The 25,630-nt window shown below is 33.5% G+C and overlaps 1 protein-coding gene across 3 annotated transcripts in view; it reads left to right on the forward strand.

Annotated features, from left to right (window-relative positions):
- Positions 1–25,630, forward strand: part of AFG1L (AFG1 like ATPase) — a 196,818-nt gene that overhangs the window by 92,761 nt on the left and 78,427 nt on the right. For all 3 annotated transcript variants that reach the window (XM_060616322.3, XM_078447191.2, XM_060616323.3), the window contains one exon: positions 10,022–10,080. In XM_060616322.3, coding sequence (XP_060472305.3) covers positions 10,022–10,080 — 59 coding nt within the window. The remainder of the gene's footprint in view (positions 1–10,021; positions 10,081–25,630) is intronic.

Raw genomic sequence — 25,630 nt, forward strand, 5'->3', positions numbered from 1 at the left:
AGCTTTAGAACATAGTTCTAATTGGAATCCCAGAAGGCAAGAAGAAAGAATGAGGCAGAAAAACTTTTGAAGATAATGATCGCAAATTTCCTAATCTGTGGGAGACAAAAATCTACAGATTCAAGAAACTCAGTGAAATTGAAGCGGAGGAAATACAAGAAAACACTGCTAGGCATATTGTAGTCAAACTGCTAAAAACCTAATGTAAAACAATCTAGAAGCATCCAGAGAAAAATAGCATATTAAATACAGGGGAACAATGATTAGCTTCTGATGACTTCCATTAGGAACTATGGAGGCCAGCAACCATGGAACTATGTCTTTATGCTAGGGGAAAAAACCCATCAACCTAGAGTTGTTTATGAAACAAAAATGTCCTTCAAGAATAAAGACAAATTATTGTCTACACCAAGATAAAAAAGTTTCTGTACAGCAAAGGAAACCATCAACAGAATGAGAAATCAATAGGAGAAGGTATTTGCAAATGATGTATCCAATAAGGGGCCAATATCCAAAATCTATAAAGAACATAAGAAACTGAACACCAAAATTCCAAATAATCCAATTAAAAAATGGGCAGAGGGCTGATAGACATTTTTCCAAGGAAGACATCCAGATAGTCAATAGACACATGAAAGTATGTTCAATATCACTAATCATCAGTGAAATGCAAATCAAAACCACAATGAGATATCATCTTACACTTGTCAGAATGGCTAGCGTCAAGAAGACAAGAAATAGCAAGTGTTGGTGAGTATTTGCAACCTTTGTGCCCTGTTGGTGAGAATATATATTGGCATAACTACTGTGGAAAACAATATGGAGGTATCTCAAAAAATTAAAAATAAAAATAACATATGATCCAGTAATTTCACTCCTGGGTATTTAGTGAAAGAAAATGAAAACACTTATTTGCAAAATTATATGCACCCTGATGTTCATTGCAGCAATATTTACAATAGCCAAGATATGGAAGCAGCCTAAGTGTCCTAAGTGTCCATTGATAGATGAATGGATAAAGAAGATTTGGTGTGTATACACACACACACACACACAAACACACAAACACACACACACAATGGAATACTACTCAGCCATAAAAAAACCAAGATCTTGCCATTAGCGACAACATGAATGGACCTAGAGGGTGTTATGCTAAGTGAAAAAGTCAGACAGAAAAAGAAAAATATCTTGTGATTCCACTTGTATGTGGAATCTAAAAAAGAAAACAGAAAAAAACATAAATACAGAGAACAAACTGGTCGTTGCCAGAAGGGAGGATGGGCAAAATGGGTGAAGGGGAGTAAGAGGTATAGGCTTCCAGTTATAGAATGAATAAGTCATGGGAATGAAAGGTATGGCATAGAGAATATAGTCAATAGTATTGTAATCGTGTTATAGGTAACAGATGGTAGCTACGCTTGTGGTGAGCATAGCGTGATGTTTAGACTTGTAAAATCACTGTGTTGCACACCTGAAGTAATATAACATGGTGTGTCAACTATAGTTCAATTAAAAAAAGGAATAAAGACAAAATAAAGACGTTCTGATTAAAAAAAAAAGAAGTAAAGAATTCATCACCATTGGGCCTGAACTATAAGATATTCTAAAAGAAGTTTCTCAGGTAGAAAGTAAATGATAATGGATGGACACTTGGATCCTTAAGAAGAAATGAAGAGCATCAGAAATTGTAAATATTGTGGTAAATATAACTAGCTTTTCTTCTTAATTTTTAAAAAATAGAAATAATTGGTTTTCATGCAATTATAATATTATCTTCTAGGGCTTATTATTATATGTAGATATGATGTCTATGATACCCATCCCATAAAGTGGGGAGTTTGGAGGTACTTATATTGATATAAGTTTTCTACACTTTTTTGTGAGGTGATAAGATATTGATTCTGAGTATGAAAAGTTAAGGATATATATTATAGCCCATGGAACAAGAACAAAAATAAAGCCCAGTAGTCAGATGAAAAAGGAATTTAAAAATAAATTCAAATAATCTGAAAATGTCAGGAAAAAATGAACAGAAGAAGAAAAAACAGGGTGGATAAGAAGAAAACTAATAAAATCAAAGACCTAAATATTAAGGATATACCCTTACTTCCTTGCTGCTTGGTGGCATTGCTCACTTTTCCAGGGTGGTCTAGTGCCACTCTTATCTCTGTAAAGCTGTCTTTGAACCATGATAAACTGAATAGCTTTGTGCTCTGTGTATTATGTTTATACCTTCTGTCCCTTTTCACCTTGAATCATGGTTATGGTCTGGTTGTGTCTGTCAGCTGTGGTAAGTTGAATGGGTCACAACATGGTTCTGAAAAAGTCCACAAGTTTTAACGTCATTAAAGACCTTGACTCCTAGGTACGCCAATCACTGGCAGGAAATTCAACAAATTACCTGAAACTCTCAGTATCAGTTTCTTTATCTGTAAAAGGGAGGCAGAAATACCTGCTTTGTTGTGTTACTGTGATTTGCATACATTGCCAAGCGAATTGCCTGACTCCTAGTAAGTATTCTGTAAATCCTAGTTTATTTATTTATTTCATTTATCTTTTGTCTTTAGCACTCATTTCAGCATAGCTATATAGTAGGAATTCATGAATGTATGTTGAATATAAAATGATAATATACCATCCAACGGGAACATTTAATTAGCTGTATTATCAATGCATTTAGTAACTATTGCATCTCCAATTAGTTGTTTTTTTTTTTTAAAGCTACATAGTTCTTGCTTCTTAAATGGTCTAAAGGGACCATTTTCTTTTAATCTATACTAAAATAAGAATCTCCTGGAAGGATAAATCAGATTGGTTCCATAAAGCCATGCACTTTTTTTGTGTTAATTTATAGGAACACTCCTTTTAATTATCTGTCCTAAATGTTTTCTTACTCTCAACAGATATGTACTTATATAAATAAGCATTATACCCTGTTACTTTTGACACTTGGAATTCTTTTTTAAGTTTTTATTTTAATTCCAGTTCATTAACGTACAGTGTTATATTAGTTTCAAGTATACAATATAGCGATATAATACTTACATACATCACCCAGTGCTCATCATGGCAAGTGCACTCCTTAATCCCCATCACCTATTTAGCCCATCCTTCACCACCTCCCTGCTGGTAACCATCAGTTTGTAATTAAGAGTCTGTTTCTTGATTTGTCTTTCTCTTTTTTTCCATTTGCTTGTTTTTTTTGTTTCTTAAATTCCACATTTGTCTAAAACCATGGTATTTGTCTTTCTCTGACTTATTTCACTTAGCATTGTACTCACCAGCTCCATTCATGTCACTGCAAATGGCAAGACTTCATTCTTTTTTATGGCTACATAATACTCCATTGTGTGTATATGCCACATCTTCTTTATCTATTCATCAATTAATTGTAAATAATGCTGCTATAAATACAGGGGAGCATGTATCCCTTTGAATTAGTGTTTTTGTATTCTTTCAGTAAATATCCAGTAGTGTGATTTCTGGTTTGGAGGGTAGTTCTATTTTTAACTTTTGGTGGAACCTCCATACTGTTTGCCACAGTGGTTGCACCAGTTTGCATTCCCTCAAACAGTGCATGAGGGTTCCTTTTTTTCCACATCCTAGCCAACACATGTTGTTTCTTGTGTTGTTGATTTTAGCCATTCTGACAGATGTGAGGTGCTATCTCACTGTACTTTTGATTTGCATTTCCCTGATGGTAAGTGATGGTGTATATCTTTTCATGTGTCTGTTGGCCATCTGAATGTCTTCTGTGGATAAATGTCTATTTGTGTCTTCTGCCCATTTTTTAATTGAATTATTTTTGGGGGGGGGGTGTTGAGTTGTATTAGTTCTTTATAGATTTTGGATACTAACCCTTTATCAGATGTGTCATTTGCAAATATCTTCTCCCATTCCTTAGGTTATCTCTTAGTTTTGTTGATTGTTTTCTTTGTTGTGCAGAAGCTTTTCATTTTGATGGAGTCCCAATAGTTTATTTTTGCTTTTGTTTCCCTTGTCTCAGGAGGCATATCTAGAAAAAAAGTTGATACAGCTGATGTCAAAGAAGTTACTGCTGTGTTCTTTGCTACAATTTTTATGGTTTCATGTCTCACATTTAGGTCTTTAATCCATTTTGAATTTTTTGTGTAAATGGTGTAAGAAAGTGGTCCAATTTCATTCTTTTGCATGTTGCTGTCCAGTTTTCCCAGCACCATTTGTTGAAGAGACTGTCTTTTTCCCACTGGATATTCTTTCCTGCTTTATTGAAGATTAATTGACCATATAGTTGTGGGTTTCTTTCTGGGTTTTCCATTGTCTTCTATTTAACTATGTGTATTTTTGCCAGTACCATGCTGTTTTGATTACTACAGCTTTGTAATATAACTTGAAGTCTGGAATTGTGACACCTGTAGCTTTTCTTTTCTTTTTCAAGATTTCTTTGCCTATTTGGGGTCTTTTGTGGTTCCATGCAAATTTTGGAATTGTTTGTTTCAGTTCTGTGAAAAATATTGGTGGTATTTTGATAGGGATTGCATTAAATGTGTAGATCACTTTGGGTAGTATAGACATTTTAACAATATTTGTTGTGCCAATTTGTAAGTATGGAATGTTTTTCCATTTCTTTGTGTCATTTCAATTTCTTTCATCAATGTTTCATAGTTTTCAGAGTATAGGTTTTTCACCTCTTTGGTTAGGTTTATTCCTAGATATGTATCTTACTGTTTTTGGTATATTTATAAATGGGATTGTTTTCTTAATTTCTCTTCTGCCTCATTATTTGTGTGTATAAATGCAACAGATTTCTGTGTATTGATTTTGCATCCTGCGACCTTACTGAATTTATTTATCGGTTCCAGCATTTTTTTGGTGGGGTCTTTCAGGTTTTCTATGTAATGTCATCTGCAAATGATGAAAATCTTACTTCTTCCTTACCAATTGGATGCCTTTTATTTCTTTTTGTTTTTTGTGTGATTGCTGTGGCTAGGACTTCTAGTACTCTGTTAAAAGGTAGTGAGAGTGGACATCCTTGTCTTGTAGATCTTCAGGTAAAATCTCTTAGTTTTTTTCTGATTGAGGACGTTGATAGCTCTGGGTTTTTTCCATATATGGCCTTTATTATGTTGAGGAATGTTCCCTTTGAACCTATTTTATTGAGGGTTTTTATCGTGAATGGATGTTCTACTTTGTCAAATGCTTTTTCTGCATCTATTGAAATGATCATATGGTTCTTATCCTTTCTCTTATTGATGTGATTGGTTTGCAAATATTAAACCACTCCTGCAACCTAGGAATAAATCCCACTTGATCATGGTGAATGATTTTTTTAATGCATTGTTGAATTTGTTTTGCTAGTATTTTATTGAGGATTTTTACATCTATTTTCATCAGATACATTGGCTTGTAGTTTTCTTTTTTTGTGATGTCTTTAACTGGATTTGGTATCAGGGTAATGCTGGTCTCATGGAATGAATTTGGAAGTTTCTTTCCTTTTCTAGTTTTTGGAATAGTTTGAGAATTATAGGTATTAACTCCTGTTTACATTTTTGGTAGAATTTACCTGTGAAACCTTCTGGTTCTGGACTTTTTGTTTGTTGGGAGTTTTTGATTACTTATTGAATTTCTTTTCTGGTTATAAGTCTGTTCAAATGTTCTATCTCTTCTAAGAATTTATCCATTTCTCCTAGGTTGTCCAATTTGTTGGCATATAGTTTTTCATAATATTCTCTTATAATTGTTTATATTTCTGTGGTGTTGGTTGTTATTTCTTCTGACTCGCTTGTGATTTTATTTGAGTCCTTTCTCTTTTTTTCTTGATAAATTTGGCTAGAGGTTTGTCAATTTTACTGATTTTTTGGTTTCATTGATCTGTTATATTGTTTTTAGTTCCATATCATTTATTTCTGCTCTAATCTTTATTATTACCTTCCTTCTCCTGGTTTTAGATTTTGTTTGTTGTTCTCTTTATAGCTCCTTTAGTTGCAAGCTTAGGTTGTTTATTTCAGATTTTTCTTCTCTTGATGTAGGCCTGTGTTGCTGTAAACTTCATTCTAATGACTGCTTTTGCTACATCCCAAAGATTTTGGACCATTGTGTTTTCATTTTCATTTGTTTCCATGTACTGTTTAAATTTTTCTTTGATTTCCTTGTTGACCCATTCATTGTTTAGTAGCATGTTATTTAACTTCCATGTATTTATCGTCTTTCCAGATTTTTTCTTGTGTCTAACTTCTACTTTTATAGCCTTGTGGTCAGAAAAGATTCATGGTATGATTTCAGTCTTCTTGAATTTGTTGAGGCTTATTTTATGAACTAAAATGAGATCTATTCTGGGGAATGTTCCATGTGCACTTGACTAGAATGTGTATTCTGTTTTCAGATGGAATGTTCTGATTATATCTGTTAAATTCACTTGGTCCAGTGTGTCATTCAAAGCCATTGTTTCCTTGTTGATTTTTTTGTGTAGATGATCTATTGATGTAAGTAGAGTGTTAAGTATTATTGTATTATTATTATTATCTATTAATTATTGTACTGTATTATTATTGATTAATTCTTTTATGCTTGTTACTGTAATTATGTTTATTATTAACTGTTTTATGTATTTGGGTCCTTGTATGTTGGGCACATAGATATTTACAATTGTTAGGTCTTGTTGGATCGTCCCTTGGTTAGTATATGGTGTTCTGTGTCTCCTATTACACTCTTTGTTTTAAAGTCTATTTTGTCCAATGTAAGCATTTTTACTCTGGTTTTCTTTTGATAACCATTTGCATGCTAGATGTTTCTCTGTCCCCTTACTTTTAATCTGCAAGTGTCTTTTGGTTTGAAATGGGTCTCATGTAGGCAACATATAGATGGGTCTTATTTTTTTTGTCCATTCTTTCACCCTGTGTCTTTTGATTGAGGCACTAAGACCATTTACATTCAAAGTAATTATTGATAGATATATATTTATTGTCATTTTATTATTTGTTTTGTGGTTGTTTGTAAAGATTTTCTCTGATCCTTACTTGCCATTTTTTTCATGTTTTGCTGAATTGTTTAGTGATATGTTTGGATTTCTTTCTCTTTATTCTTTACATATTTATTCGTGGTTTTTGATCTATGGTTACCATTAGGTTTGTATATAACCTCTTCTGCGATGTTTGGATTTTTAAGGAAAATATCTGTATATCCATGTACATTAGATCCTTGTAATTACTTTAAAAATCCTCTTTGCATCTGTTTCATCTGTAAGTATTATTATAGTTATTCACTGTGGAGAATGTAGAGGTCCTTATAACCATTCTCAAAAAATGAATGTGCCATAATTCCAGTACACTCTCTTATATGACCAAGTGCTCACTTAACTGTGTTTAGAGGTCGTTAAAAAATCGTAGGCAAGAACTTCTGGTGAATTTTTAAACAGTATTTAGTAAACAATGACAAATGTTGATATAAATGTATCATAAAATCTTTATGTCTGGGAAAAATAATATTAAACGACTAGTATGAAAAAATTGGTAGCTAAATAACATTTCAGGAGATGGATCTATTGCATTGATAATTAGCATAATATTTGAATTGCAAAAAACTCTTCAATTTAATGAGTACAGCTCTTTTTCACTTAAGTGTCCTATAAAAACCTAAAGGTTTTCAAGCCAAATGAATTTTGTTTAGAATTCTGTTTAGAAAATACTTTTCAGAGCATAAAGTTTGACTTGTATATCTTTATAAACACAGATTTTTAAAAAGTTAACCCTTTTAAAAATTAACTCTTGAAGACTTACAGGTATTATTATTTGATTTTGCTGATGAGTGGAAACTTTTAATCAAGAATACTATAAGTGGGGCTTTACATCCTACTTTACAAGTGGGTACATTGTCATGGACCCACTAAAGGGTGCGTGCTTGTTAAGTTACAACTCAGAGCCTTATGTGTCCATAACAAAGATGTTATTCTGTAATACCAAAAGGTTACCTTAACATAGATAGACTTTCATTAGTGTGATATCTTAGTGTTAATTCTATAACATTGTGTTCTTCAGTATTCCCTTTGGTATTTTTCCCAATAAATTTTAGAAGAACTTATTAAGGTATAATATGCAATAATTGGTACATATTTAAAGGATACAATTTATAAAATATTGGCATGTGTATACATCTGTGAAATCATCACCAAAGCCAATATAATGAACATTTCCATCACACTCAGAACTTTGCTGTCTCCCTTTTTTCATCTGTCCCGGTTGTCGCTGTCATCCTCCTTGCCCCTTCTCTAGGCAACCACTCATTTGCTTTTTGTTATTGTAGCTTTAATGTGCTTTTTCTAGAGTTTTGTATAAATGGAATCAAACAGTATGTACCCTTTTTTTTTAATGCCTGGCCTCTTACTCTGCATAATTATTTTGAGATTCATCTATTTTGTTGTATGAGTAGTTTATCCTTTTTATTGCTAAGTAGTATTTCTTTGTACAGAAATGCCACAGTCTGTTTATCCACTCACCTAGTGATGGACATTTGGATTGCTTCCAGTTTTTGGCCATTATAAATAAAGCTGAAGTTTTTAGCTTTTATGAGTAAAGCTGCTATAAACATTGAGTGTATTTAAAATTATTTTATTTTTTTAACCACTTAGTCATAATCATGGCTGTCAACTCTTATCATACAGCATTATTTTTATGCACCTTTCCCAGCAACTTGGTAATTAGGGAAGACTATGAAAATAGCTAATTTTATAACTCATTTTCTACATTTTAGCCATTTTACTCATTTGAGGTATTGACTATAGGAAAGGAAATCTCTCATTTTGAATGTTGAAATTCCAACAGTCTGGCCAGCATTATCTTACCTTTTATAATATCTCTAAATAAAAATATTAAATGTAACTGAATTAAAGCCTCTGGTCCTTAAGTAACCAAAGAACTTTGCAAATACTTTATACACTGTAATGGTATTGTGATGGATATTTTTCTAAAGAGAATAAATGTTTCCTAATGACCATGTTTTATTTCTATAAGCAAATGTGGCAGTTGAAGTCTGTCTCAGTTATCACATTTTCTATAAACAAGGAAATCTAGAAAGAACCCTATAATGCAATGTTTAAAAGAAAATTGAGACACATAATCTAATTCATGAGTTTTATTATTGAGAAACTTTTTACTGTTCACATTTTTATACTTAAAAAAAATCTCATTACTTTAGATTTTACTTTTAAAAGGAATGTTTTATATACAATAAAAGTTCAATCTCTTGAATAAAATTCCAAGTCTTTTTTTAGAAGGGAAGAAAAAAGGAAGAATAAAATAAAATATGCAAAGTTTAAAATTTGTTGCCCCCTTTCACTTTTTTGCTCTTGACGGTATGTGTTTATGTGTGTGAATATGTGTCTAAACATACGTACACTGTGACACATGCATATATGAAAATTACCATTGTAAAGCACAAGATACGAGCAATTTATTATTTATAAATGCATTAAATTTATAGTCTATTGAGAATGGAATGTTAATTTTGGGGTAATTTCTTTTAAAGTAAAGTGGCCTTAGTGTTATTCACCTTTATGTTAAATATATAACTTTGATACAAATATATGCACAGCTCTGTCTGTTGATGTATTTTATTAAAAGGCTAATCTTGTCCTACATTTTTAATTATGTACTAAAAATTTTTACTATAGATTGAGATAGAAGACAATATAATTCCTTTACTAGTAAAATTCTATATTTTCAAATATTAAATACTTTTAAGTATATATCTTGTGTTGAGTTATTGACTTAGGAATATTTGTGATATCTTTGAAATTCTTTCATTGCTTTTTATTATACTTTAAAGCTAATTTGATTAAATGTCTTTTGATCTTCTTTGGGTAATTATTAATTTTTCTTCTTATTAAGAATGAATTTTGTGTAGTACCAGAATGGAAATCATTTTGGTTATTTTTCTTTTGCATGTTTATCTTTTTTATAAATAAAAGCTTTATTTCTCAGGCCAAAATATGAGTTAACATTGATTTTAGGCTATGTAAAATGCTAATATCAATTTTTTCTTTCAGATCTCTATAAAAATGGACTCCAGAGAGCTAACTTTGTACCATTCATTGCTGTTCTAAAGGTAAGGAAAATCACTTACTTGTGTTCACTGATTAATATCATATTGATTGATAATTAAGGGCTTTTATAGGATTGCCTATGGTCTTGCATTCAAGCAGAATTCATTTTGATATTAGATAGTTATAGTCAAAGACACTAAAGGAGAAAAGAATGTTTTTTATATAGTATTCATCAATGTGTACACAGGAGAAATTATAAAATATAGTCTAAATTATTGTCTAACTGAAACATTTGATAGTTTGCATTTATAAATTCTAATTTGAGGTTTGCTCATAAATATTATAGTGGAATATTTAACCTTACACATTGATTTCTGAAAAAAATGTTTAATGTTCTCTATTTCTTTAAGGTTAATGGTCTTTAACGTGTTTTCTCAGCTATTAAAGTTGCTATTCTAGAGTAGCATTATTACAAAAATATTCTAATATATTTAAATGTGATTGCCATCAAGTTATGAAATTATGTCAAGTTGAGGCACATAAATAGTTTAAATATTTGTGTGTATCATCACTGCATGGAGTTTGAAATAGTCTTCATTACAAGATGATTAAGAATAAAATAGCCTCTTTTTTCACTGTTAATTTAAATAAATTTTTATACAATATTCAATAATTCTATATTTTACCAATACTTATTGAGAACCTACTATGTGCAAAGTGCTACTTTGGGCATGATGGGTAATGCAATCATGAAATAGGCTGTTCTTGCTTACAAGTCGTTTATAATCTAGTTGGGCATATAGGACATACACAAATATCTATAATACAAAGCAAAATGAAGTACCAAAAACAGTACCAAAAATAAGCATATGTGCCAAAATATAACTCCCATAATTCTTAGGTACATAATTTTTCCCAGTCTATAGCAATATAACTGAAGAAGGGATGAGGTTGTATTATTTTTAAAAACCTAAAACCTCAAAAATTCTTATCAAGAAGGAGAAGTAAATCTATTTTTTTCTACAAGTATTCTAAAGATACAGTCAGATAGTCTTTTTCAAATTATTGGTACCAAACTTTATTCCCTGTGCTATACTTGGGAGAATTAAAACATCTTTTTCCTTGAGGAATTTTAAGTTCCCAGAGGTTTTTAATTTCTCTGAGATATTTATAGATATAAGGAAAAGTACTCTTTGAAGATTTATGCTGTTAGTATTTTTTTCCCCTTTATATTCATGTTTTGCATTTGGGGGGAAAATAAATATACAGTGTGTTCTTCATGCTGGGAATCCAAAGTAATTTGGTACATGTAGATACCAAAATATAAACAAGGAAGCTAAGAAAAATGGGTACTAAAAATAGTATCTTCATACTGTAGCATAAAACATACAAAATGTAAAGAGAGAAGGCTCACAGAATGAAACAAGTTAAAGGTTCTCAGGGAACTTTGTATGTATACTTTTTTTTTTTTTAACCACAAACCTTATTTTTTGGCCAGTAATTTGTCATACTTTAATATATAATAGCATTATTAATAAACAACTAAATTGGCCAGATTGGGTTTAATTTTTTCACTTTTTAACCCTCTCTCTCTCCATATATATATATGTATATTGTATATATATATGTATTGTATATATATATGTATTGTGTATATATATATAGTATATGTATTGTGTGTGTGTGTGTGTGTATATATATATATATATATATATATATATATATACATATATATATATATTTGTAGAGAGGAAGAAACCCAAAGAGATAAATTATCCAAATTTGAAATTGAACAAGAACTGAAATAAATAATGTACAATTTGAAATTGAACACAAACTAAAATTCCTAGGAAACTGAATATCTTATTGGATAAGAAAGTATTTAAAATGTCCCATTTATTCAAGACTTTTCACATGTAACAAAACATCAGCCAGGTAAATATATGCTGTGGCTGGTTTCCCTGGAACTTTTTTGGTGGGCATATGAGGTTTCCTTTGTAAGGAAAGTTTGTTTCATATTTATTTAAATGACATTTCATCTATTCACATATGCTAGTGTTACTCTTGCATTTTGACCCAGCTGAGAGAACTGTATAGCAGAAGTCAATCTTAAAACTAATAGAGAATCTTGGTTTAATAAAAAGAGACTATAAACCAGATAGAAATTTATTTGGGGAAAAAGTACAGTGTATATTCACTTTTTCTTTTATGTCCTCTCCTATAAACCAAGTGATAACAAATTGGTAATTCACTACAAGAACTTGTGATTTGTTGCTTGGAGTATTGCAAAAAAACAAGAGCCTATATAAGTTCTTAGTAAACAATAATATTTTTATAAGATAGTAGGAATGATGAGGAGGGCCAATATGCTGTTAAAAAACAAAATGTGGTATATTCATACAATGAATTATTGTTTTGCTATAAAAAAGGAATACAAATTTTGACATTTGCTACATTACAGATGAACCTTGAGAACATACTAAGTGAGAGGAGTCAGAAACAAAAGGACAAATATTATATGATTCCACTTATATGATGTGCCTAGAAACGGCATATTCAGAGAAACAAAAGTAAAATAGAGGTTACAGGGGCTGAGAGGAGTGGGGAATGGGTAATTATTATTTCATGGGTAGAGTCTCTCTTTGGGATGATGAAAAGGTTCTGGAAATAGACATTAGTAATGGTTGTATAACATCATGAATGTACTTCATGCCATTGAATTGCACACTTAAAATGGTTAAAATGATAATGTTTTTGTTATGTATATTTTACCACAATTTATTTAAAAAAAGAAAAGAAAAAGCCATAGTACTGGAAAGGATATAGAAAATGTTTAGGTATATCTCCTCTAGGAAGCCCTCCTGGAGAACTCCTTCAAGCAAAGCAAGGCAAAACCAAAACAAAACAAAACCTAACCCTTACATATAATTTCCACTGCCATTTAAGTGGGGAGGCTCCAGTTTTGCTCTTACTTGCATTTTCTTTGAATTTATCTTGCTCTTCATTTTCTAATTTACTGAGATTAATTTTTTTTAAATCTCTTTTCAACCTTCTTTCCTAACTGCATTTAAGGCTATTTATTTTCCCGTAAATAGCTGCATTCATTAAGTTTTTATATTTAGTATTTTCACTATTAAGTTCAAAGTATTTTCTAATTTCTATTGTGATTTCTTTTTTAACGCATGTGTTAGCTAGAAGTATGTTTTTTAATTTCCAAACAAGCATATGAAATTTCCTGTTGTTATTATTTTCTCAACAAATGCTTAATTGCGTTGTGGTGGGAGGATATGCTCCATGCAACTTAAATCCTTTAAAATTTGTTGAAATTTCCTTTATGGCCTAATATATGGCCAATTTTTATAAAAATGTTCTTTGTATTCTCGAAAATAATGAGTACTCAACTACAGTTGTATGTGATAGTATATATAACACAGTACACCCATTAGATTGGAGTTGTTAATTGTGTTCAAATTCTTATTATTTTTTCCCATCAATTATTATGAAGCTTATGGAAAACATCTCTCACTATGGTTATGAATCTATTTATTTCTCTGATAATTCTGTCATTGACCTTAACATATTTCGAGGCTGTAAGTTGCGTGCAGACTTAGAATGATTAAATATTGCTTGTGAATAGAACTTTTATAATGAATTTTTTTACTAAGTAGTGATACAAGCTTCTTTGTTGTTACAAGCATAGTCATAATTGTGGAAGTATTTTTGTCATATCTGCTTTAAATTGCACATGCATAGGGTAATTTTATCAGATAATTTTAACATCTCTGTCATCTTGATGTTTTTTTACAGTGTAAGATCTTCCTGGTTTTTGGTGTGAATGAATTTATCTAGTGATTGTCTTTTTATAGTGTGAGATCTTCCTGGTTTTTGGTATGAATGAATTTCATTTGAAATTTGGACATTTTCATAATCTGTCATGAGACTTTGGATCTTATTTTTAAAATTTTTTTTATTGTGGTAAAGTATATATAACATAAAATTTACCATTCGAACCATTTTTAAGTGTACAATCAGTGCCGTTAAGTACATTTACATTGTCGGGCAACCATCATCACCACCTAGCTCTAGAACTTCGTCTTCCCAAACTGAAATTCTGTACTCATTAAATAATAACTCCCCATTCTCCTCTTCTCCCAACTCCTGGTAACCATCATTCTACTTACTATCTCCATGAATTTGCCATTTTAAGTACCTTATATAAATGGAGTCATATGATATTTGTTCTTTTGTGTCTGGGTTTTTTCACTTACATAATGTCTTCAGGGTTCATCCATGCTGTAGTATGTGTCATATTCCATTCCTTTTTAAGGAATAAGATTCCATTATACATATATACCACTGTTTGTTCATCTGTTCATCTATTGATGGACATTGGGTTGATTCTACCTTTTGGCTGTTGTGAATAATGCTGCTGTGAACACTTGTGTACTAATATTTGTCTGAGTCCTTTTAATTCTTCTGTGTGTAATCATTGTAGTTTTGATTCATGTTTCTCAAGTGATCAGTGACGAGTAGCATATTTTCGTGTGCTTATTGGCCATTTGTTTGTCATCTTTAAACTTGAGTTTTAGATGGCTTTTTGGGCACTATTCTAACAGAAGGATAGGCACTGTCTAATTATTGCTAGATATAGGGGGCAGTCCAGGTTCTTTATCAGCATCTATAGAGCAGGTACTCCTTGTTTCTGCTGGTGGAGAGGTTCCACTGACATCATCGGGGTAGGGAAGGCGGGGTGCTCATTATTGACTGGCAGGGATGAATGTTTCTTTTTTAAAAAAAATTTATTTATTTAAGTAATCTCTACACCCAACATGGAGCTCGAACTCACAACTCTGAGATCAAGAGTTGCACGCTCCACTGACTGAGCCAGCCAGGTGCCCCAGGGTTGAAAGTTTCAGTTCCCCACTTAGCCTTCTCTGATGTCACTGGCAGGAGTGTTGGGATGCCTCATTAACAGCCTTTCGAGAATGTACTTCTAGACTCCTCTCAGCCTTTGCTGGAAAGGGTGCAGGTGGCATCGGTTTTTTCCACTGCGGTGTTTGCCACAGTACAAGTTATTGTTGAAAAGTTTCTTCTTTGCTATGCTGCCATTTTCCTGGGTCCTCCCTTGTCCATGTCCATTGGCATTTCTGGGATGCTGGCTTCTTCAGTTCCAAGTCTGGAATACATGAATTGAACAGAAAAGCAGAGAACTCACCATTCTGTTGTTTCTCAGGTCTTGAGATCCCTACCTCTTTTTTGTTCTACTTTTTAGTATGTACCTATGTTTATTTTATATATGATCTCTAGGATTTTAAATTGTACATGTCAGGAGGGACAGAGAAAGGATGTCTACTCCATCTTCCCAGAAGTAGAAGTCGTTTTATTAAATGTTCTTGTCTGCTAATTCCTTCATTTCTTTCATTTTGGTTTTGTTTCTGTGTTCTGATTTTAACCTCCCCGCCCCCCCCCCCCCCCCCCCCCCCCCCCCCGCCGGTTGTGAGTCCTCCTTTCCTGATTCTTGGCAAACTTAATAGTTTGTGATTGGATGATGAACATTGTGATGATTATATTGAGTGTTACTTCCTTTAAGGCTGTTGAATTTTATTTTGGCAAGTGGTTAAGTTGCTTGCAGATCAGCTTTATCCTTCCGAGGCTTTTTAATTAATGTTTATTTATTTTGAGAGAGAGAGAGCACGCAAGTGGGAAAGGGGCAGAGAAGGAGAAAGAGAGAATCCAAGCAGGCTCCGCACTGCCAGCACAGAGCCTAATGCAGGGCTTTATCCCACAAACCTGTGAGATCATGAGCTGAGCTGAAATCAAGAGTGGGACACTTAACCAACTGAGCCACCCTGGGTGCCCCTTGAGGCTTGTTTCTAAGCTTTGATAGTATGTCTCAAGTAGCCTTTACTCTAAGACTATTTTACTCTTTCTTCTAAATGTGACCCTTCTAGAGCCTCTACTGAATCCCCTTAGTGTCACCAACTTCTCTCTACTCTGTCTGTTCAGAATGCTTGTATCTCCCAGCTTTGGGTGGATTGTTCTTTCCCCAGTCTTGTGAAGTTTCACCTTATGCACGTGCAATTTAATATTCAGCCAAAGATTACAGACATTCTCTATGCAGATATTCTAGAGCTCTGTCTCTGCATAGCTTCCTCTTTTACTGAACTCTGCCATGCAAATCCCAACTGCCTCAACTTCCTAGAGCTCTGATCACTGTCTCCTCAACTGATTTAGACTGCTGTGCTGCAGTCTAGAAATTGCCTCTGACAGAAAGCCATGGGAAGTGTAATGCTTGCTTAACTGGTTTATTTCCCACATCTCAGGGATTGTGTCTTTTGCTACTCATTGTATTATGTCTGGTAGTAGAGGTTTTAAATGTTTTGTCCAGTGTTTTAGTGCTTAATGGCAGGAAGGCAAAATTGACTTCTAAATACTCTGCTTTGGCCAAAAGGAGAAGTCTCTTAGTTTTTTTTTTTTATTGAACTATAATTAAAATTTACCATTATATTAGCTTCAGATGAAGCTAATCAACATATTGATTCAACAATTCTGTCTATATATTACTCACTGTTCACCACAGTAAGTGTAGTCACCATCTGTCACCAAACATTATTGACTATGTTCCTTATGCCGTACTTCTCATCTTTGTAACTTACTTGTTTTATAACTAGAAATTGTACCTCTTTTTAAAAAATTTTTATTTATTTTATCTTTTCAAATTTAAATACAAGTTAGTTAACATATAATGTAATAATGAAATTCAGGAATAGAATTTACTGATTCATCACTTACATATAACATGCAGTGTTCATTCCAACAAGTGCCCTCCTTAATGCCCCTCGGCCATTTAGCCCATCCCTCTGCCAAACACCCCACCAGCAACCCTCAGTTTGTTCTCTGTATTTAAGAGTCTCTTATGGTTTGTTTCTCTATTTTTCTTATTTTTACTTCCCTTCCCCTATGGTCATCTGTTTTGTTTCTTAAATTCCACATGAAAGAAGTCATATGGTATTTGTCTTTCTCTGACCGACTTATTTTGCTTAGCATAATACTCTAGTTCCATCCACATTGTTGCAAATGGTAAGATTTCGTTCTTTTTGATCACCGAGTAATATTCCGTTGTATGTATGTGTGTGTGTATGTATGTGTATATGTATGTATGTATATATGTGTATATATGCATATATATATACATGTGCACACACACACACACACACCACATCTTTATCCATTCCTCGGTCAATTGACGTTTGGGCTTTTACCATACTTTGGCTGTTGTTGATAGTCGTGCTATGAACATTGGGGTGCTTGTGCCCTTTTGAATCAGCACTCCTGTATCCTTTGGATAAATACCTAGTAGTGCAATTGCTGGGTCGTAGGGTAGTTCTATTTTTAATTTTTTGAGGAACTTCCAAATTATTTTCCAGAGGGGCTGCACCAGTTTGCATTCCCATCAGGTGCAAAAGGGTTCCTCTTTTCTGCATCCTCGCCAATGTCTACTGTTGCCTGAGTTGTTAATTTTAGCCATTCTGACAGATGTGAGGTGGTATCTCTTTGTGGTTTTGATTTCTCTTTCCCTGATGATGAGTGATGTTGAGCATTTTTTCATGTGTCAGTTAGCCATCTGGATGTCTTCTTTGGAGAAGTGTCTATTCATGTCTTTTGCCCATTTCTTCACTGGATTGTTTTTTGGATGTTGAGTTTGATAAGTTCTTTATAGATTTTGGATACTAACTCTTTATCTGATGTCTTTTGTAAATATCTTCTCCCATTCCATTGTTTGCCTTTTAGTTTTGCTGGTTTTTTCCTTTGCCATGCAGAAGTCTTTTATCTTGATGAGGTCCAGTAGTTCATTTTTGCTTTTGTTTTCCTTGCCTCTGGATACATGTCAAATAAGTTGCTGTGGCTGTGGTCAAAGAGGTTGTTGCCTGTTTTCTCTTCTAGGATTTTGACAGTTTCCTGTCTTACATTTAGGCCTTTTATCCATTTTGAGTTTATTTTTGTGTATGGTGTAAGAAAGTGGTCCAGGTTCATTCTTCACATGGCTGTCCAGTTTTCCCAATACTGTTTGCTGAAGAGACTGTCTTTTTTTCTACTGGATATTCTTTTCTGCTTTGTCAGAGATTAGTTGTCTATATGTTTATGGGTCCATTTCTGGGTTTTCTGTTCTGTTCCATTGATCTATGTGTCTGTTTTTGTGCCAGTACTATACTGTCTTGATGATTACAGGTTTGTAATACAGCTTAAAGCCCGGAATTGTGATGCTTCCAGCTTTGGTTTTCTTTTCAACATTACTTTGGCTATTCGGGGTCTTTTCTGATTCCATACGGAAATTTGTACCTCTTAATCGTCTTTATCTATTTCACCTGCCAAGAACCATCAGTTTGTTCTCTGTATTTAGGAGTCTGTTTAATTTTTGTTTCTTTATTCATTTGTCTTTTAGATTACATGTATAAGTGAAATTATATGGTATTTGTCTTTCTCTGACTTATTTCACTTAGCATAATGAAGGTCCGTCCATATTGTTGGAAATGGTGAGATTTCATTCTTTTTTTTTCTGGCTGAGTAATATTCCATTGTGTACATCTACCACATCTTCTTTATCCATTCATCTATTGAAGGACATTTGAGTTGCTTCCATATCTTGGCTATTGTAAATAATGCTGCAGTGAACACAGCGCTGCATATCTTTTTGAATGAATGTTTTTGTTTTCTTTTGGTAAATAGCCAGTAGTGGGATTACTGAATAGTAGTATGCTATTTCTATTTTTAATTTTTTGAGGAAACTCCATACTGTTTTCCATAGTGGCTACACCAATTTACATTCCTGTCAGCAAGATTCCTTTTTCTCCACATCCTTGCCAATATTTTTCCTTCTTTCCTTCCTTCCTTCCTTCCTTCCTCTCCCTCTCTTTCTTTTCTTTTGTAGGCTCCATGCTCAACATGTGGCTTAAACTCCTGACCCTGAGATTAAGAGTCACGTGTTCTACCAACTGAGCAACCTGGCCAGGCATCCGAGTTATTTCTTGTGTTTTTGATTCTAGCCATTCTGACAAGTTGTAAGGTGATGTCTCATTGTGGTTTTGAATTACATTTTTCTGATGATGAGTGATATTGAGCAGTATGTTGCCTGTCTGTATGTCTTCTTTGGAAAAATGTCTTTTCAGGTCCTCTCTCCATCTTTTAATCAGATTACATGGGGCTTTTTGGTTTTGAGTCATATAAATTCTTTATATATTTTGGATATTCACCTCTTATCAGATAAGTCATTTGCAAATTATCTTTTCCCATTCAGTAGGTTGCCTTTTCACTTTTTAATGGTTTCCATCATCTTAGCTTTTAATTGTAAAGAAGAAGACAGGATATTTTGTAATTTAGGAGCTCAGAGCCATATTTTTTTTTTTTACAGATACTTTAGAAATATAAAATAGGATAACTTTTTTAAAAAACTTTTTTATTTACTTATTTTGAGGGAAACACAGATATCGTGAAAGGGGGAGGGGCAGAGAGCGAAGGAGAGAGAATCCCAAGCAGGCTCTGCACTGCCAGTGTAGAGCCTGACATGGGGCTTGAACTCATGCAAATGTGAAATCGTGACCTGAGCTGAAACCAAGAGTTGGATACAGAACTGACCAAGTCACCCAGGTGCCTCAGGATAACTATTTTTAAGAAGCAGTGATGGGAACATCTTTCCCATCTTTAGAGGAATCATTAAGTAAATGATGGTACAGTCACATGAGGGGATATTATAGTATACTTACTTGGAATGATATTTTTAAAAAGATTTTAATAATGTATAATAATGTTCACAGATAATTTGAGTGAAAAAATATGATGCAAGAGTATATCCAGTACTCTTAACTGTGAAAGTAATGTACATGTACATGAATAGAAAACTACTAGAAATAAATACCTCAAAATATAGCTAGAACTTATTTCTGAAGAGTTAGATTATAGATGATTTACATTTTCTCTGTTAGACTTTTCTAAGATTTCTTTTTTTAAAAAATGTTTATTTATTTTGAGAGAGAAAGAGAGTGAGCAGGGGAGGGGCAGAGAGAGAGGGAGACAGAGAATCCCAAGCAGGCTCTGCTCTGTCATTGCAGAGCCTGATGTGGGGCTTGAACCCACAAACCATGAGATCATGACCTGAGCTGAAATCAAGAGTTGAACACTTAACTGACTGAGCCACCCAGGCATCCCTTACTTTTCTAAGAATTCTAACATTAGACTTTTCTGGAATGATCTTGTATTATTTTTTGTTTATTTTTCTTTTTCATATTCTTAAAATTTATTTTGAGATAGAGATAGAGAGAGTGTGAGTGGGGGAGGGGCAGAGAGGTAGGGAGAGAGAATCCTAAGCAGACTCTGCACTGTTAGCACAGACCTTGATGCAGGGCTTGAATTTATGAACATGAGATCATGAGCTGAGCTGAATTCAGATACTTAACCGACTGAACCCCCCAGGTGCCCTTGTATTATTTTTTATAATAAAACCCATTCTTTTAGCAGGTAAATTTTTATCTACCCTTCTTAGGAAGTCGGCAGATCTGGGTAGGATTATTCACATTCAGGGTTAAGGAATTAGCTAAAAGCAAAATGGAATGAACATAGGTCCTATGTACAGAGGCTATTATTAAAAGAGTGAAATGGTGGGCATAGGAAGGAAGCAGCAGGAACAAACAGGAGAGGTAGACACGCACTAATAAGTAAAAGCACATGAAGAATATACTTTGGAAGAACTACCTAAGGAAACGGGAGACGTTTGTAGATAAAACTATATGTATATATACACACACACATATATATATATATATAGAGAGAGAGAGAGAGACAGAGTGGGGTAGGGGCAGAGAGAGAGGGAGACAGAATCCGAAGCAGGCTCCAGGCTCTGAGCTAGCTGTTAGCACAGAGCCCGATTCAGGGCTCGAACTCACAAACCGCGAGATCATGACCTGAGCCGAAGTCAGACACTTAAACTGACTGAGGCACCCAGGCGCCCCATAACTTTACTATATTTTAAGAGAAATTATAAAGAAGTTATGGGTACCAGTGAAATAAGAGGACAGGTAAAGTAGCTGCAAGATTAGATGGAAAGTGAGGTGGCAGAGCTAAGAAAATAGAGTGAGGGTAGACACATTAAAAAAGTGAAAAGCATCTTAGGAAAAACAAGTTAAAGGATTGAAACTGCTAAAAATAAAATTAGTGATAAATAGACTCAACTTATGGAAAAGTCACACAAAGTGTAGCTAGAATAGTCAGAGATAAAACAATTACAGTGAAAATGCTAGACATGGAAAGCAGACAACAGATCAATCATTCACATAATTCATATTTCTGAAAGAGAAAAATAAAGATAAAATAGAGGGGTAATATATTTTTCTGATGCATAACTGAATTTCAAGGATAAAGAAAGAGTCATACAGTTAAATAGAAGAAAGTTGGGGAGCTGGGTGACTCAGTGGTTTGGGCATCTGACTCTTGATTTTGGCTCATTTTATGATCTGGTAGTCATGAGATTGAGCCCTGCAACAGGCCTGCTTGGAATTCTCTCTCTCTCTCTCTCTCTCTCTCTCTCTCTCTCTCTCTTTCTCCCTCTCTCCCTTTCTCTCTCCTTCTCTCTCCCTCTCTCCATCCCTCTGTCCCTCTTCCCTGCTCTCTCTCTCTCAAAATAAATAAATGAACATTAAAAAAAAAAAGATGTGCCTTCTTGTTAGCCAAGCTGTCACGAAAATTTAAGCCTGCAGATACATATTTTTGGATATGTGGTATCGTAGGATTTATAGAACTCATGAAACTTCTTGAACAAACTACTTTAAGTCAGAATTAATAACTTTTAAATGGAGATATTAGAGTAATAAAACATTGGTGGTGGTCATTGAATCTGGTTAAATATTGTCTTTTTTATGGTCTGTAAGTCAGTAAAATTTTCTTTGTGTCAGGTGGGAACTTCTGTAATTGAGTTAACTATAGAATGCCAAAGAATATAGAAAAGGGGCCCCAACCCACACCAGCAGTTTGAGTGGAGTAGATGGTACATGTCAGGAGTATTTCCAAAGAACAAGTGATACTTAAATTGAAACTTAGAAATCAAATAAAAATTACCAGGCATAGTGGGAAAGGGCATTCATCATGGAGGAAAAAACCACATGGAAAAGAAACACAAGCATGAGAATTACAGGTTAAAAATTTTGTGATTAGTAATTCTTTGAGATTTTTATAACATAACAACTATTACATTCTTCTGTTTGCTTGAAAGTTGGAAATTAATTAATTAATTTTTGAGGGCGGGGAGGAATAGATGGAAAGAGAATCTTAAGCAGGCTCCACACCCAGTGCAGAGCCCGACGTGGGGCTCCATCTCATGACCCTGGGATCATGACCTGAGCCAAAATCAATGTGAGTTGGCCGCTTAACCGACCTGAGCCACCCAAGCACCCACTTGCAAATGTATTTAAAAGTCAGATCCCCACCCCCACCCCCATAAAAGAATATGTATTGCATGTAGGGTAGTTCCTTGTTACCCACAGTTTGACTTGCTACAGTTTCAATTACCTGAGGATCCCCCTTGGTCTGGAAGCAGATGATCCTCCTTCTGACCTGTTGTCAGAGGTCAATAGTAACCTAACACCACGTCACATTGCCTTTGTCACTCACTTACTTCATCGTATCATGTAGGCATTTTATTATCTCACTTCACAAGAAGGATGAATATAGTACAATAAGATATTTTGAGAGAGAGACCATAACCACATAATGTTCATTACAGTATATTGTTGTAAATCGCTTACTATGTCTAATTTATAATTTAAACTTTATCTTAGGTATGTATGTGTGTGTGTGTGTGTGTGTGTGTGTATAAAACATAGGATATATAGGGTTCAGTACTATCTGCAGTTTTAGGCATCTTGGACTGTATCCATCACAGATAAGGGGGTGGGGGGAGACTACTGTAAATTAAAAAAAAATTTAGTATGTAACATTCCCTTATGTATATTAAAGATGGTTAATACTATGATTATTGTGCATGCTTCAAACTTGAAACTCCTTGCTTACTATATAACACAATGTCCTGATTTTGCTGATTTAGTCTTAAAGAATCTTTGTTGTGATTTTAATAAAACGGAAGTAATTCTTCTAAGTATATAAACATATAATTGTGAAAGCATATGTTGGTATCTACATAGCACTATTCTGTGAAATTAAGTATCTTAGTTCCACACTGCAGTATTTTAGACTGTGATAAACTATACCAGGGATTGTTAAACTATAGCCAGTGGCCAAATCCACTCTGCCACCTGTTTTTGTAAATAAGATTTTATTGAAAAACTTCATGCTTATTCATTTATGTATTGTCTGTGACTGTTTTCACAGTACAGTGGCAGAGTTAAGTAGCTGTGGCACTTACGGCCTTCAAATTAAAATATTTACTATCTGCTTTTAACAGAAAGTTTTCTTATCCCTGATTTATACAACATGCAAAGGAAAGAGAGATAAGTGTTTAAAATAACATATGTATATAGCACTTTTTTTCTGTGAAGAGTGACTTTTTTATGTGGTGGAAATCCTGTGTCAGCATAGATTCATTTTTAAATCTTGCAGAAAGTGTCATTTTAACAATTTGCTGTATAAATGATTGATAGAAGGGAGGAAGCTTCTGGTGAACCAAAAGACGAGACAGTGGCTCAGTATCAATTTCAAATAATTTGATAAGTTGAGAAATACCAGTTTTGTTAGGATCAACTTTCTTAGAAATATCTTCAATTTTTACATTTAAGAAAATAATATCTTAAATGTGCATTCATTGTATAATATACATTGAACATAATTTTGTGTTGTAAACATTATTTAAATCATTGTGGTTGAGGGGTGCCTGGGCGGTTCAGTCGGTTAAGTGTCTGACTCTTGATTTTGGCTCAGATCATGATCTCACTTTTCGTGGAATTGAGCCCCACAAAGGGCTCTGTGCTGACAGTGCAGATCCTGCTTGGGGTTCTTGTTCTCTCTCTCTCTCTCTCTCTGTCTCTCTCTCTCTCTGTCTCTCTCTCCCCTCCCCCCATCCAGCTTGTATGTGTGTAGTGTGTGTGAGCTTTCTCTTATTCTCTCTCTCAAAAAAAAATTAAAAAAAAATATATATATACATAATTTAAAAAATGAAATCATTGTGGTTGAAAGGAAAGGACCAGTTGATATTTTGAGAAGAGTAGTTTCTTAGGTTAATTTCAGCTAGACACTATTATTGGCTTTCTTGATACATGGATTGCCTGGCAAGCATTGTTGCTTTTCTCATCTGATCAAATTCCAGCCATCTATGATATTTTGGACAGCTGTTTTATATTTGGGTAAAAATCTGTCTCTTTACTCCATCACTTAAACTTAGATAAACCATTGTGTCTGATGCATTCTATAATGAGCCCTTAAAGAGATAAATGCTATTCATACTTTTTAGAGTTAAAAAATAATTTTCCATGTGATTTTATTAACTTTCTTTTATAATTTTCTTTCTTTCCTTTTTTTTTTTTTTTTAAGATTTTATTTTTAAGTAATCTCTCCACTGAACAGGGAGCTCGAACTAACAACCCCAAGATCAGGAGTCGCGTGCTCTACTGACAGAGCCAGCCAGGCATCCCTTTTTATGATTTCCTTAATCATTTTAACAATGTGGACAGATCTAAAATAATCTCCCCATGGGAAATGTTCCTGTGTAGTATTGTATGTAGTGTTTTGCTATATGGTGATAGATTCTGTTATCAGTAATGTGGCATTTTAACTTTCATTCACACTAATGTTTTAGCAAACTATCTTCTTTCTTAAGTTTTTAAATTTCTATTTACAATTAAATGATTAGAAAAGAAATGAGTTAGGTGTTTAATAGATTATGAAAATCACACCTGTAAGCTGGTCAGAAATAACCAACAAGGCATTCCGCAGTATAATTTTCCTTTGATGAATATTAGATTACTAAATTATCGAAAAATAAGATACTAGCATTAACTTATAAATATGAATTTTCCTTTTCCTGATAAAGAGTTGTCCATTGGGAAAGCATCATAATCTGATTTGGTTTAACATTTGTTGGGTTTAACTATGCAACAAATAAAAATACTTTATAATCTAAAGTAGTAATGGTTTTATTATTATGATTTTTATAATATTTTTTAATGTTCAGGCAATAACTTTATTTCTTCTACTTGGTTGTTAATGTTTCTCAGTTGTTATGCATCCTTTATCTAAAACTGCCCACTCCTCTCAAAATGCTGAGTATTAGCTTTTGTTTTTGTTTCCTGAGGACTTTTTTTTCCTAAGAAATCTTACATCTATAGTGAACTCTGAGAATATTCTGGTATTGTGTGATTTCTAGTTACAAACTTTAAAAAAAATTGTTTATAACCCTCAGGTAAAACACTTTAATGCTCAGACTGCCCAGCTACCTGCATTGGGATTTATAGATTTGTTAAGTGTATATTTATTTGCCATTTCTTCCTGCCATAATTTTCATTTCATTGGTGAAATTGATTTGTCAGTTTGTTCATTATAACTTTCAATACTAGAGATTTCAGAGGGCTAAGTAATCCGAATCAGCTCTTGAGGTCAGTGTCAACTCCACTGACT

This window comes from Panthera onca, chromosome B2, assembly GCF_046562875.1.
Source record: "Panthera onca isolate mPanOnc1 chromosome B2, mPanOnc1 haplotype 2, whole genome shotgun sequence".
Lineage (NCBI taxonomy): Eukaryota > Metazoa > Chordata > Mammalia > Carnivora > Felidae > Panthera > Panthera onca.